Source organism: Lynx rufus, unplaced genomic scaffold (genome assembly GCF_022079265.1).
Source record: "Lynx rufus isolate CCGP_SWC_20201006 ecotype Redwood Valley unplaced genomic scaffold, mLynRuf1.p SCAF_17, whole genome shotgun sequence".
NCBI classification, from domain to species: domain Eukaryota; kingdom Metazoa; phylum Chordata; class Mammalia; order Carnivora; family Felidae; genus Lynx; species Lynx rufus.
The window spans coordinates 30,225,051-30,240,639 of NW_025814831.1; the positions used below are offsets into that span (position 1 = coordinate 30,225,051).

At 48.4% G+C, this 15,589-nt stretch overlaps 1 protein-coding gene across 1 annotated transcript in view; it reads right to left on the reverse strand.

Annotated features, from left to right (window-relative positions):
- Window positions 1–276: 276 nt before the first annotated feature.
- DCAF4 (DDB1 and CUL4 associated factor 4) overlaps window positions 277–15,589 on the reverse strand; it is a 31,899-nt gene continuing 16,586 nt past the window's right edge. Inside the window, exons 5-14 of the mRNA XM_047079405.1 lie at window positions 15,461–15,543; window positions 14,111–14,213; window positions 11,449–11,592; window positions 10,440–10,489; window positions 6,240–6,319; window positions 4,870–4,965; window positions 4,659–4,756; window positions 3,507–3,680; window positions 3,087–3,201; window positions 277–1,333 (exon numbers count right to left, since the gene is read on the reverse strand). Of these exons, the coding sequence (XP_046935361.1) occupies window positions 1,140–1,333; window positions 3,087–3,201; window positions 3,507–3,680; window positions 4,659–4,756; window positions 4,870–4,965; window positions 6,240–6,319; window positions 10,440–10,489; window positions 11,449–11,592; window positions 14,111–14,213; window positions 15,461–15,543 (1,137 nt within the window). The 3' untranslated portion in view covers window positions 277–1,139. The remainder of the gene's footprint in view (window positions 1,334–3,086; window positions 3,202–3,506; window positions 3,681–4,658; window positions 4,757–4,869; window positions 4,966–6,239; window positions 6,320–10,439; window positions 10,490–11,448; window positions 11,593–14,110; window positions 14,214–15,460; window positions 15,544–15,589) is intronic.

Genomic DNA, 15,589 nt, shown 5'->3' on the forward strand with positions numbered 1-15,589 from the left:
TAACAGGGGCTGTGGCCTGGGGTGGAGGGACACAGCCAAGCCCCCCACAGCCTAGCAGAAGGGGAGCTGGGGAGCCTGCTGTTGTAGCCCATAGGGGCCAGCTTCTTGAGGCACGCACCTCAAGCAGGCACAAAAAATGAAAGCTCTCTTGCAAAGCCATCGAAGCTGGTCTCCACTCCTCATCTAAGATCTGAGTAGACGTTACCGCGCTGGCTCGCTGCCGTAGCGGCCAAGCGTCATGATCTTCTAAACGTTGACAGAGCAACACACTACGCATCGTTCTTTCTGGTTTATTGTTCGGTAGAAAGACAGGCTCTTGAAAACTGTATAAACAGCTCACAAACTGCCTCTCCTAGATTACAAAAAATGAAAACCAGTTTTCTTTGAGATGAGGCCCATGAAGCTGCCATTCAAATCACCATAATGGGAATAGGAACTGTTGTACCTAACATGCTGGGAGGTGCCTCAACAAAGGCATGCTAGGGCCTCTTTAAAACCTCTAGCATCTAGAAAGGTCCATTTTTCCTCCCAATGCCTACGAATGGTAATAAAAGGGGGATGCAAGATCTGCCACTGATGTTGAATGAGTCTGAGAAGGCTTTTTAATGACCACCCCCCGCAATCCAGCCTTCAATCTTTCTCGAGAGACTCAGAGAAAGGACTCCCCGCTTCCCCTTCTCCCCAGCTTTCTCCAGGCGCACACCTTTCTGGGACCCAGGCACTGACTACACTAACAGTCTCACCCAATCTCAATACCCTTCTTGAAAGGGCTTTTGGTAAAAGAAAACTTCAGTTACTGCCAATCTTCAGCCCTTAGCAGAGTTTTTGTTTGAAAAGGGCTGGGGCGGAGGAGAGGGGAGTGGGGCACAGGCTATTCTAAGGAATTCAACAGGAAACAAGTACCTTTTATGAAAAGGACTTCTGAGCTCTCTGAGCTCACAACTTAACTGGAATAACTTTACTGAAGTGTCTCCGCTTAAAACATAGCACCTCTTCCCAGCAGCCGGATGGATGGGATCTGTGTACACAGAGCACCCATTTAAAATGCCCTCACTGGAAACAGGAATTGTGGCAGAGGCATGGCTGCTCCTCACTCCCGTAAGTCAAGTCCACATCCCTCTGGGTTGCACCCCGTGGAATTAGCTGTAGGAGAAACAGTAAAGGTCCTGCTGGACGGCCATGAGCAACCCTGGGGCTCCCCGGAAGCCCCCGAGCCGAGACGAGAAGGCCACACTGGGGATGTCAGACTTGGAGGTGGGGTGTGGGGAAGGTATGGTTCTCAGCAGGCAGGCATCATGGAAGCTCCAGATTCTCGTGTAGCAGTCCTGGCCCACTAAGAAAGAGGGAAGATACACAGCAGGTTAGTGAGAGGATGCACAGGAGAACGTGTATACATGTGGACATGGCTTCTCGCAATTCCTAAGGCTAAAAAGGACTCCACGGGAGCCAAAGCACAAATGCAAATGGAAACTATTTCTGCCGATAACATGTACTTCTCGAAAATCAAAGTTCCAGGTCTTCCTGTGCTCTAGAAGCACCACCAGTTGCAGGTATTCCAAGCGACCAGATGCGTTGGCTGGTGACGCCTTGGATGGTGCCCCAGGCATGTCGGCTAACAGGTGGGCGCTCTGCTTCTCTTGTCAAGGGCTGTTCAAGAGGGTGACTGCAACGGATTTCCTGTTTGTGAAATAGTGACCAGGAAGACCTCTTCACTTTAATGCATCCCGGGGACAAATCAGGTGATGACACTCCCCAGAGCTTTTTCTAGTTTAAAGAAATTTTTTTAAACATTCAAAAAAAAAAAAAAAAATCTTTTTTTAAAGTTTATTTTGAGAGGGCGTGAGTAGGGGAGGGGTGGAGAGAGGGGGGCAGAGAATCCCAAGCGGGCTCCTTGCCAGCAGCGTGGATGTGGGGCTCAAGCTCTTAAAACTGTGAGCTCGTGACCTGAGCCAAAACCAAGAGTCAGAGGCTCAACTGACTGAGCCACCCAGGTGCCCTGTGCTTTTTCTGGTTCGATGGCTCAGTGTGTCAGACCACGTAAGTAAGTCTTTAGGGCCCAGAGCTGTGAGGGATGTGGCACCTAACAACCACTGGCTGCAGCAGGCCAGACGCGGTCTACACTACTGGAGAGCTTCCGAGGAAAGGAGGGCAGACCTTAGGGTTTCCCGGATTTCACATCTGTGCCTGTGGTCAGCCGAGACCGTGCACTCCCTCGGCTGTGGATGGATTCAGGCCGCGCAGTTCACGGATTACCGCAGCTAGCCCACATACCCAGGTCTGCCTCTCAACGGGGCTTCTCTCTTTTATATTATCCAGAACACAGAAGTTCTTCTTAGATGAAAACTTATGGAAACTAGGCCTAAGCAGGAAGCTAACTGCTGCTGGCGGTGAGAGTAGTAAATCAGCCTGAGAAAGTCCTAACCAAGTGACGCTTCTTGGGCGTGGGGAACAAGTACATTCTGTAGGCATATTTGCAAATGTGAGGACTTGTCAAGACCAAGAACGTATTCCTTCTGTCAAGGGCCTACTATTTAATTTGTCAAACCACTGAGCTTTCATGCTATCAGAACATTTTGTAGCCCAGAAACTCAAAACCTGTGATCAACCTGTAGCTCCTTTCAAAGCAGCGGCTAGACATTTCAGCTCCTGTTCTGCAGATCATGGATCCCCATGGACTGTGTTAAGGGGACCAGGAACCAGTGCTGTTACAATGACCTTAATTTCTTTTCTCAGCATCCTCTGCTAGAAAGTGAGCTCAAAGAACAGGGAGCCCAAGCTTTTCAACAGGATTGGCTAAGGGTCCCACTGAATGCTGACCAGGTGGACACGCAGGTCTCCCAAGCTGCTATATTTTATTGCACCTAACCTGCCTGTTACTGAGGTGATGTTGTCCCACTAACATGGGGACAAAGGGCTGTCCAACTGGTGGATGTTTAACTGCTGCTTACTCATGTCCTACTCTACGTCCCATCTGGTCCCCCTGACCTCAGGAGTCCACAGTCCCAAGTATTCAGTTCAGATTTGGAGTAATTTCCCCCTCTGCCGTTTTATTTGACAGGACAGAATATCTCCCCCTCCCTAGGTACCTGCTACCACGATGCCTTCTTCCTCATGCACGTGCAGGGGCAGGTAGGCGTACTCGTTCACGTGACCTTCGTATTGCCTTATACACTTAGTGGTTCTCAGGTCCCACAGCTTGATCTGTGGAAAGCACAAGGGGCCATCAGAAAGAGTCTGGCAGGCACACTAGCGAACATAGGCGCGGAAGCCAGGGAGGACAAGGTGGTGTCCAAACACCTCTCCAGGTTAGGAAAATCTTTAAGTTTCAAAAGCATCAAAACCAGTTTTGTGTCTGTCTAGATCGGGCTGGGCTCCCACCTCTGCACAGCCCACGACTGCCTTTCCCTTGCTACTGTCTTGCATGAGGGTCTCTTCTGAAGAGCCCCTCATCTGGCAGAACTCTGGGCCGTGGCTGCAGTGGCCGGAAAGAGTCAGTGCTACCCTACCGTTCCCGCCATGTCAGATGCCATCAGGTTTTGCTCTTCTTGGAGGATCTGCACAGAGGTCACTGCTGAGTCGTGGAACAGGCGGGTGGCCTTCCAGCCCTTGCCCTGATTTCGACAACGCAGATCAATGGCAAAGATCTCCCCAGAACGACAGCCATTAAACAGCAAAGGAGCCTATGGAAAAAGGCACTGGTTGGTACCTCCTCCTCTAAGGCTGGGAGGGGTGTGCCTTCCAGAACAGAAAGCCTGTCTCGCACCCCTCTCCCAGCCCCTGGATCAGAGGTGTGGGTTGATGGCTTGGTGGGGATTTGAGCCTCAGTGTACCCTTAGGAAAGGGTAAGAGAACTGGACCCCATGTGTCTTCCAGTGTCCTCCCCACTGGCTGCACTGGACCCTTAGGCCTCATTCTGTGAAGCCCATGTGATGGCGCCTTATCTCCACCAAGGAAGGTCCTTTGTGAGAAGCAAGGGTGGGAGTATGGAGTAGGAGAGATGAGACATCCAGGGAAGCCATGGAGTCCCAAACAGAGGGCAGAAGGCTGCAGAAACATGAAACGTGCAGAAACACTTCTGTGCTTCCAGAAGACGGCAGGTTGGCAGTCTGCACACTCCTCCAGGCTTTTAAACAAAGATGGCATTTTTTAATGGGGGAAGTCTCTGAAAAGTAGGAATGACTAGAATTTTGTTAAAATTTAAAACATGTAAATTGAAAGCTAGGTATGAGGCTATTTAGTGTTATGAATTGAGACTTTATTTATATGTCAAAAAAATTACTTGTCCTGATGGCTAATCCCAGTACTTAAGAAGTACTAACAATTCATTTAAATAGGAAGTTGTTTAAAGCCAGTTTAGGCAGCTTCCTGCCGTTGGTCCTGTCCCTGTGCTTTAATAAAATCACCTTTTTGCACTTAAAAAAAAAAACCCAAAACCCAAACAAAACCAAAACCAAAAGCCAGTTTAGCCAGGCCTTTCTGAATCAGCCAACTTTCCTCCAGTGCACATACATCACCAAGTAAACCATTAATCCTCTCTGATGTCCTTTTTTCCCCTGAAAGAGAGGGACAACCAGATACCACACAGGAATCCATTTTCAGTCCAGCAAAATTTCCAATCTTGGGAAACTTTATACTGCCCCCTTCCCAATCCAACCAACCATGAGAGCAAACTGCTGGGCCAAGACATCGCTGCTGGTCCCAAATGACTGCCGGTGTCCTGTCACCACGTTGGTCACTAGGACTCGCCGAGACAAGCCTGACAGAAATTAGGGATGGGACAGAGAGACAAGGATCACTCACAGCCTGGACAGGGAATTTGAAGTCTGAAATTCTTTACGCTGGGAACCTGCGGAGTCAGTCATGGCTCACCTGTACTGAAGCAGTTATTTGCCTGGATGTTCAGGGACCATGCACAGGACCAGGCCCCAGGGATCCGGAAACTGCAGAGCATGCCGGGCCGTTCTCCTGTTGATGGGAACAGTGACTATAAAGGGTTGCTGCCCTGGAGGGACGAAGATCTCCTCTCTATGCTGCCAGGCCAGTGACCACTAGTTCTGGGAAACCTCCAGGAATGACTGGTCAGAAGGATCTATATCTTGGCCCCATTCTGGGTTTTGTGGTAGCAAGAAAGAGACACTCCACTGGGGTACCTGGCTCAAAAGTGGTCATTCTGATAATGAGCACATCTTTCCCGACTTCCCAGTAGTAGCATTAGAACTACTAACTGCCGTCAGAGAAGCAGTGTGGTGTTTTTACAAGAGGGTTTCAATCCCACATCACACTATTAGATGTGTGATCTCAAGGAAAACATTTTTAAAATAAGCTTTTAAAGTGATAACAAAATTGATAACAAATTCCAAGTATATAGTTTAATGAGTTAGCACAAGGTAAGTATAGCTATACCATCATCTAGGTTAAAAAGCAAAATATTCCAGTACCTTGATAACCCTCCCAATTACCATCTCCCTACTCTTCCTTAAAGAGAATCACTCTCCTGACTTATGACACCATAGATTAGTTTTGTAAGGCAAATTCTGAACCTCTCTTCGCCTCACTTTCCTCATCTATAAAACGGGATGACACATGCTCCTGCCACGTAAGCTTGCTGTACGATGAAACGGCAGGCAGCGGGCTAAGTGTGCCTCATACCCTCCACGTAACCTGCTGCGGTAGGTGTTCTCTTCACGGAGTTAAGCCATCTGTTCAAGTTGGTAAGGGGCAGAGCCGGGACCCACGCCAGGTCTACCCGAAGCCCTGCACTCTTAGAGGTCTGACCCTCGTCTAACTGATTCTAATTCTCTGAAAGACTGAAAACTTAATATCCAGAATGCTGCCAGGAAGGAGAAGTCCAACTGCCTTCAGGCACACAGAATGCAAACATCCCTAGCAGCACCTGCCATGCTTTTCTGCATGGTCTGTGCAGGAAGTCCAAATAAATACTCTGATCTCTTGCACTCATTACATACTCTTCCCAACTGTTCTGGCTGAGGTGACCCCAACGAAGGGGTCAATGGAGGGGTGTGTAAAGATGCACCTGCTTCTAGTACCAATCCTGGGTCCAGTTTACAGAATCCTACTGTGCTTCTGTAGGCTGTCCCCACCCACTCTGCAGTCCCCACACCTCCTGTCCCAACCTTCACCACGGAGTCTACACCGTTCTTGTGACTGCAGCTCCTAGGAGGCAGGGACCAAGACCTCCTTCAGAGCACCTCCTTATCCAAAGGAAAAGGCCCCGGTACCTGGGTGACTACTGACAAACAGCGATGCTGGGAGCAGGGTGGCACAGCCTGGAGTCTCTGCGATTCCCATGAGGCACAGCCTAGAAAGCTGTTAAGGGCAGTCAAGTACAAGGCTCTCCTCTGGGAAGAGAATGGGCATTAGTACCCTTCAAGAAACTGTAACGCCGTGAGCCAGATTTAACACGCTTACATTTTCTAGATTTAGTTTCAGATTTTTTTTCTTTAAACTTTTTTTTAAAGTTTACTTGAGAGAGAGAGAGAGAGAGAGAGAGAGAGAGAGAGAGAGAGAGAGAGAAAGAGCAGGAAGAGAGAGGGAGACACAGAATCCAAAGCAGGTTCCAGGCCTGAGCTGTCAGCAGAGCCTGACACAGGCCTTGAACTCATAAACTGTGAGATTGTGACCTGAGCCGAAGTGGGACACCTAACCAACTGAGCCACCCAGGCACCCCAGTTTCCGATGTTTTAAAAGGAAAAATATGTCACAGTTAAAAGACTCTCTGACCCCTCCCCAGTCCAATGCTTCCCCTACCCAGAATCACATTCTAAAATTGGTCTGAGGTCTGGGCCATGCTCTATTTCCTTAGAGTATCTTCTACAACTTTTCCATCTTGCTGTCTTCTAGATTCATCTGTATTGAAGCTTGTAGCTCCTGTTCCTTCACTTTCACTGTGGATGAATATACAATTCGTCTGCTGATGGGTACTTAACTTGTTTTTTTTTTTTTTTTCCTCTGCTGCTGGAATGAGCATCCCCTCCAGTGTTCCTGTGTCCTACTCCATATGTGGGAGGCTGCTTTAAAGCAGTGTTTTCTTGAACCCACTCTAGGAGTTTGATTTTATGCTACCACGCACTGCATTCACGCAAATAACTGAAACAGAAGTTTTAGAAAATATTTACTCTTACTAAATATGGAACCGATTATTTTCTAGTCTGTTTCATTAAAAAAAAAAAAAAAAGTGCTGCTCACGAACGGCAGAGGTCACGACTTGCAGTTTGCAAACAGGCTCTAGTGTCTAAACCCAGTGTGGAACTGTGGGGTCACAAGGGGTTGCAACTTAAAGGGTCTTATCAATTTACTTACACCAGCAGTTTCCCCCATCTGCTGAACCGGGCACTATCGGACTTTTAAAACTTTTGCTCATCTGAACGGGTATAAAGTGACATCTCATTTTAACTGGAGTTTCCTGGGCTACAACTGGATGTGCTGATCCATCAGATCACAGCCATTTGGGTTTCCTTTCCTTTGAACTGCCTCCGCACGTCTACCGGGCCATCTGTCTTCCGACTGCTCTGGCTCCTCTCCCTTCACAGGCAGAATTCTCTCAACAGGAGTCTGTGTTTCTCTACCTCCTTGCCCTCCTGTCACTCTTCAGCTCACTGAAACCCAGGTCTGACACTCCTCTTCCAATCAGGTGTTCTCCCCAAGGTCTCCAGCGAACTGTTTCTCACTCCCATCAACACTTTCCAGTCTTGCCTGTGGCCACACGACACTTTCCAACCACATGCTCCTTCGTGGCCTCCACAACTGCCCTCTCGGAGTTCCCTCCTCAGACCTTCTCTTCCACCTCCATTCCCTGGCCTAGATCCTAAGCCTCTTGGACGCATGCCTCTCCTCCACTCCTGCTCATCCATCCCACCCTCTCCCCTGCCCTCGGTCTTGCAGCAGCTCTCTGCCTGAGGTCTCACCATTGCCAGTCTCTTGCCCACACTACTTTGTAAGAAATACCTCCATGGCCACAATCTTCTAGAACATTCCAGCAGCCAGGGCCCCACCTTGCCAGAGACTTCAGACATCAGACCACTTACTGCTGTGCAATGTGCAAGCTCCCTTCTGCTTCTTCCTTCTGCTGTGAGCTCTGTCCCTTCCTTTCTGTGTGGGATCACCTCCAGGAAGGCCACCCTAATCCCTTTCTCCCGCTTGCACCCAATTGCCCCACGGACTCACTATACAGACTGAGCACCTGCTGCGCTGCTATTTCTAGCACCTTGCACAGGGATTGCATATAAACTCAACAGATTTTGGAGGAATGAACACATACCTCAGTGAAAAATGTAAATACCTGCAAAGCAATCAAGCAACATTACTGATCGTCTGAATGTGTGATGTGTACACATCACGCTGCCTTGGGTGGTAAGCCTCATGTTAAATACAGCAGTATGGAGAGTGCTGAAGCCATAAATAATAACACTGGAGCTGGGCAGCCCAGGGTTCTTTAGCCCTTCCTAAAGAAACCTCTTTTCCTTCTGGGTTTGGAGGGTGAGGATGCGGGGAGGGAGTCCCTACCCAGATGCACTTTCAGTTACTAGGACTAAGACCCAGGTTACCCTTAAACCCTATAGGATACTAACGGGGTCAGTATTAGATTTAACCCTTTAATAGGCCACAGGTTATTGAAAAGCCCAGTTAAGTACAACTTCGATCGAACCTCCCACCGTTCTTTGGGGGGAAAATGCAGAGGACAGGTCTAAATGAGTTCTAGGACCCTCAGCAGAAGCAGCGGGTGCACAGAAGCCTGAAGATTACCTGAAATGATCACCAGAGGGCAAGTAGCTGATGAAGCTACCACAGACCGTATCTTTAAAACCAATTATATGGATTTTTATCCTCTCCTTAGCCTAAGGAGAGAAACATGGGAAAATGTTATCCTGTTTTAAGATCAGAAATGAGAGCAAGGTTGTTTTTTCTCCTTTAAGACTTGGTCTCTTCTGTTCTCTTGTAACATCACAGTAACAGGTGGCCTTATCCTTCCACAGAATCGCACCAAATGAAAGCCACATAGAATTTTCAATTTACAGAACACACACAATTTTGTGTCTTATATAAAATGTATAACCTGAATCTCTGTTTTTAAAATAGAGTGTTTTAAAATAAAATAAAATGTTTTAAAAACACAGTGCCGTGGGGGTGCCTAGGTGGCTCGGTCAGTTAAGCATCTCACTCTTGATTTCAGCTCAGGTCATGATCTCACGGTTTGTGAGTTTGAGCCCTGCGTTTGGCTCTGCACTAACAGCACAGAGCCTACTTGGGATTCTCTTTCTCTCTGTCCCTTCCCCACTCACACACTCTCTCTCTCTCTCAAATAAAAATAAAAAAAGAGAGACAGAGTGCCATAGAACAAATTAAAAAACCCCAACAGGTTCCAATTTTTTGAAACCATTATTTGTTGAGGACCCATGATGTGACAAGCACTGTGCTAAGTGCATTCATAGACATTAACTAATATTAGCCTCGTGACAACTCATGAAATACGTGTTAGGTACAATGAGTGGTCACATAGTTTCAAGAACTCATTTATTATGGAAATGAACCAAGGACAAGACATATGAATGTGTGGCTCTGGCTCAAACAATATTACTCTCAGAAGCACGAGACAGACAGGTGTCTTGTGCATCAAGAGCCCTCAGGGACTCCAGGGGAAGGGTCTAGCTAGCCTGAAACTACGCTCCAGTGCTCCTAGTAGAAGAACCCTGATCGCTCTCTGAGAGGGAAGAGGCTACAAGAAGAGGGCTCTAAAGAAGGCCGTGTCTGGCAGGGACCCCAGGCACAGAGCCCACACACTCATGTCCAATACCAAAGGAATCCCTTTTACTGATGTACGCCCTCAGCCTTCCCCCACAAGGGGTCCAGCCCACCCTCAAACCACTGCAGCTCTGAGTTCCTCCTCCTTCACCTCAGGAGGATGTGGGGTTTCTGCCTAAGGCTTTACTATTCTTTTACAGATCTTTTTTTCTTTTTAATGTTTATTTATTTTTGAAGGAGAGAGAGACAGAGTGTGAACAGGGGAGGGGCAGAGAGAGAGGGAGACACAGAATCCGAAGCAGGCTCCAGGTTCCGAGCTGTCAGCACAGAGCCCGATGTGGGGCTCGAACTCACGAACCACGAGATCATGACCTGAGCCGAAGTCAGACGCTCAACTGACTGAGCCACTCAGGCGCCCCAGTTCTTTTACAGATCTTAACAGTGATGGCACATAGTGACATCAATGTCACCCTGGGACCTCGACTACTTCTCTGTGCTCCATGGGAATCTTTGTTCTCTACCTAGCTGCAGTGCTCCTTCCTAAAGGGTGAGATGTGCACACAAAATGGTGCAGACCTTTGGCCCCTAGGACGCCACCTCACAAACCCCACAGACACTCAGCTCCTCATCAGGGCCTGGCCTGCCCTGCCCACCAAACCTCTTCGTCTGCCAAAAGATACAGAATGTGGGAATCCAAGTGATTCAGCGAGGCCCAGCACACAGAGTTCACCTGGTGAGGAAACACACAGCAAGACAGAAAGACTGGTTTGACTGCCAACTCATGGAGAGAAATAGACAATGCCTGCCTATGGAATGACTAGTAGGGATACAGACATGGGCCTTCTTTCTTCAGGTCTCACTGCTTTTAAAGACGCTGGAACAAGCGTCAGAACAGGGAAGTTCCCTGCTCCACCATGTAGCGCCTTGAGAGGAACAGGGAGGAAGTAACCCCCAGGCTTTGGTCCTTTGTCGTCAGCATGGACCTCACAGTGAGACATCTAGTAACTTTCTGGTTTGGGGACGGGTTCTCGGCAACAGAAGGGGACAAAACCCAACTCTGAAAGGCATACTGTATTTCATTTCATCCAGAAACCATTTCAACCTGTATCCATCTTGTGGCTCATGTCCCAAATGAATAGAATGTCACACAGCTTTTTACACATGCAGCCATCACCCAAGTGCAATTTAAAGGTTGCTCCCTAGACGGCAAGCTGTGCTGTATTATATTTATGTAACCTCTCATCTTTATGTATATTCTATTTATGTAACCTCTTTTTATTTATGTAACTTCTGGGTAGGCCACAGACTGGCTGAGTGACTGATGCACTGGAGGACTACCCACAAAGATTACAACAGCCCACTGCCCAGGAACTCGGTGCCTGGCACAGGCTCCTTCGGGTCACCTCGATCCTCTGGAGGGAAGGTCTGTATAAGCGGTGAAAGAAGCCTCTCAATCCTAAAGAAGTTTCATGCCTTCTCCCAACTATTGACAGTTATTTCTCTTCTAAGAGAAGAAACTCCTGAAGCCCTTTTCTTCCCGTATAGGTTATCAAGATCTAAAACTCCATTTTCTCTTGGTAAAATGAGGTACCCAAGGTTCTCTCCTCTACTCTAAATTGGGCCAACTACTGCAGGCCCCCTGCATCCAAGGCAAAGGGGGTCGCGAGGCTAATGGGAAAGGCAACATACCTTCCGGTTGGTGAAGTAGAGGTTTTCGTGCATATGCACCTTGAGCGAGGGGGTCTTCAGACCACGCAGGCTGATGATGCCATACTTGGAGCCTCCGACTTTGACATCATTCACCGTGAAGAGCCGGTCACTGTTGGTATCGGCCTGGAGGGGAAAGGAGACCATAGGTGACCTCCCAGGCTGAGCCAGGTGAGCTGCCTAAGACCACCTGCCATCTGTCTTAGATCCCATGCTCTGAGCATTTTCGCTTGGTGAGTGCTCCCACCCACGAGGGAGCATGGAGGTAACCTGACTTGCACCTACTCAGTCCAGCTGTCACTGGGCAAAGCTAACAGGCATCTGATCTCGCAGTCCAGGAGTGGGGGTGAAGGTGATGAGGGGGAACTGTCAAGAGGCATGAGGTCGGCACAGTGACTCCACTCAGAACTGGGTTTGGCAGAGTCCCTACATCCATCCGGAAGAGCCACATGGTGACACGCAGCCATCATGAAAGCCATACAACGATGTGGAAAATGCTAGTTATAACTGTGAAGGGGTAAAAGGAGGAAACAAAACTGGATTCCCATTACATGGGCACTTTTCCCCTCAATGAGATACAAAAAACAAAAAACAAAAACCCACTGCATTGTAGGAAAAAATTACAATAGAAAATACTACAGGGGCGCCCAGGTGGCTCGGTCGGTTAAGTGTACAACTTTGGCTCAGGTCATGATCCCACAGTTCTGAGCTTGAGCCCCACGTTGGGCTCTGCTGACAGCTCGGGGCCTGGAGCCTGCTTTGGATTCTGTGTCTCTCTCTCTGCTCCTCCCCGCCTTGCACTTCGTTGCTCTCTCAAAAACAAATAAATGTTAAAAAAAATTAAAGGGGCCAGGCCTGGGTGGCTCAGTTGGTTAAGTGTCCAACTTTAGCTCAGTTCATGATCTCACAGTTTGTGGGTTCGAGCCCCACATCGGGCTCTGTACCAACAACTCAGAGCCAAGAGATTGCTTCAGATTCTGTGTCTCCCTCTCTCTTTGCCACTCCCCTGCTTGTACTCTCTCTCTCTCAAAAATGAGTAAACATTAAAAAAATTTTTTTAGGGGCACCTGGGTGGCTCAGTCGGTTAAGCGTCCGACTTTGGCTCAGGTCATGATCTCGCGGTTTGTGAGTTTGAGCCCCGCGTTGGGCTCTGGGCTGACAGCTCAGAGCTTGGAGCCTGCTTCCGATTCTGTGTCTCCCTCTGTCTCTGCCCCTCCCCTGCTCACGCTCTGTCTCCCTATCAAAAATAAACGTTAAAATAAATTAAAAAAATTTTTTTAATGTAGTTATTATTTCAAAGCAAAACCCTACATATTTAAGTGTTTTATGTATACTTATAAATACAACATACACACATACATGGGTTTGGATGTTGGTGAAACTGTATTCACTTTGCAAATTTACTTGGAAAGCACAGTTTCCTGAAGAATCATGACAGAGACTGGAATCAGATCTGAAAAACTGATCTCTGGGTGGCAAAGCTCCCTTCCCAATACTCTGGTCACACAGCCAGCCAGTCACGTCTAACCCTGGGTGACTGGGAAGATCTGGGCACTAGTGCCAGCCTTGTGTGAGATGAAGTAGGAGGACCAGGGGCTCAGGCCATACTCAACAGCACAGGCATCACCACCCAGTTTTATGGAAGAACCCCAGGGAAGGAGCTCCTGAGGGGAAAGTACTGCAAGAAAGTTTTCTAGCGATTTAGGTCAAACTGTGCCCCCAAACACACGGGAGAGTAAAGCCAGGAGAGAACACAAGTCCTGGAATACCCCTTGCAGAAGGGCTCTCCTGTTGAGGTCTCCTGGGGCAAGACCTCAAGGGTGAGCACTGTCGTTTCATATTCCAGTCCTTTCAGCAGACCACCAGGCTGAGGTTCTCCATTTTGTGTCCTTCTCGAATTCTCAGCTTTCTCCTGGCCTCCAGGAAGGACAGGGCTTACAGGACAGGCCATGATCTCCTGTGGCCTCAAGCTTCTGGTCTAACTCAGTGGTGTATCGCCTTCTGTTTGCAGTGGACTCTCAGTCCTCTGCCAACATTTCCCTGAACCCTGGGTTCCAGCAATCTCTGGCCTTAACCTTGGCTTCCAGCCCAGGTCTAACCTAAAGCAGAGAAGATGCTCTGCTCCCTGTAAAGGACATGACAGAGCTGTGCTGGACGTGCAGGCCCAGAAGCACAGACCCTATAGGACCCTGCCACTGAGGTCAGAGCCAGCAAGCAAGGGAATAACACATAGTCGCTACTAAAGGATACTGGTGCTTCAGGTCTGACCACCAGATTATGCCCAGTATAGAAAGGATTAGAAGCCCCCGGTCCACTGTGTACCTTTTCAATTTGTGGACAACACACCAAAGGGAAAATTACATTGTGACAGTTCTCAATGTGGGGTGGGCTGAGGCTCTCAGATTAGATGACAAGAGCTGTAGTGGGGGTGACGATGGTCGGCACAGCCTGCCCTGCCAGCTAGCGCCCGCCAGCAGGTAGCCAGTAGGCACTGGTTAGTACCATAAAACCAAGAGGACACCACTTGCTTTTGTGGCACTGGCTTCCGCACGGCTAGCCCCAATGAAAGCCAATGTTAAGCCATGCAGTGTCCGGGGACAGCAGCTATACCTCTGGCACCCGCAGGGCGCTCCCTCCCACTCACCAGTATGAGGTTAAATCGGTCGCTTGCCAAAGCGGAGGGATCCGAGCTCTGAATCTGGACCTTTTTCCTCTGCATGCAGCTCACTCGCAGCTCATGAGCTAAACTGCAGAGGGAAAGAGGGACGGGGAGGGCATGGATGTCGTAACGAGACACCCGTGAAGCAGACTCAGAGCCTCTGCCCTGGCCCACACCCTGGAGACCGCCTCCCCTAGTCAGCCACTTCTCCGAAGTAATTCTCAGCAATGGAGTTGAGTAGGGTTCTAAATAACCTCAATTGTAGAACTCTTAGGAAAACTAAGGCCAAGAAATGGGTGGCCCATTCACAGGGTCAAAGGAAGATGAACTAGACCAATCTGTCTTTGGATCATCTCGTACAACTCCTTCTTGGATCATCTAGTACAACTCTTTCTTGAGACAAAAAGAACTTGCCTGAAAAATGCAAGAAACAGCAGGCCAAAGAGCACCCAGCTAGCAAGAACCAGGTATGGACCCCCTTCTCTCTCCACATCATGGCCGCAACCCCACTAAGAACAAAGCATGTTTTAGGGTGAACAGAGGTATTTCTACCTAGACCTTTAATTCCTTTCCTTCTCAGGAGGGAAATTTGGAGAGGCATACCCGACCCGACCTGGCGGATACCTCCTGCATGGCTGGCCTTCCCTGAAGGGGGCCTTGTTCCACGGTAAGTGCTATAAGGCACTCAAACTCAAGTTGTTTCTTCATAACAGAGTTCCGTGCACAGCAGGGAGACAGCAGAATGTAGGGGTTAGGAGCTCAGATGTTGGGAGTCAGACAATTCCACCCTTTCTAGCTTTACCTTGAGCCAGTCAATCAACTCTAAGCCTCAGTCTCTTCTGGAAACTGGGGGAAATATCAACCTAGCTCACAGGGTTTTAGTTAGAATTATATCAGACATTACAAGTGTATAAAGTTTAGAACACATACATCTGTTTAATGCTCTATTTTGGGTGACAACTTGCTGGAAGAGGAGAAGGGAGCAGAAATCTCATGGGAGTGAAGCTATAGGGCCTCCTATTACACTAAAAATGATTTCAAGTAACACAGAGGAAACATCTTGAGAAATTTCTGCTCAGTTTCTCTGCCTAGATCCCCTCTCTCTCTTTGGCTTCCTACATGAGCCACTTCCCTTGCTCTACAGGGAGAATGCTTCACTCAGGGCTGGTTTTAGCAGCAGAAGGCAGGCTGTGAGCTGAGCCCCCCTCTCCCAACTGTGAAGACTCCTTACAGAGTGGTTATGTACTCCATCCTGACTGACTTCTTGGACCATGGAAATAAGAAATAGGAAAAGAATATTCATGAAGAAAACTTAACAACGAGGCATTGTCTTACCGGCAATAACTGGTGGCATTGAGAAAACCCAGCTTGCTTTTTTGGAGCAATGAAGATGCATTAAAGCCCATCCTGGCTATTTTCTAAATTAAAAGAGAAGAGAAGAGTAATGAAGTTTTATGTTATGGG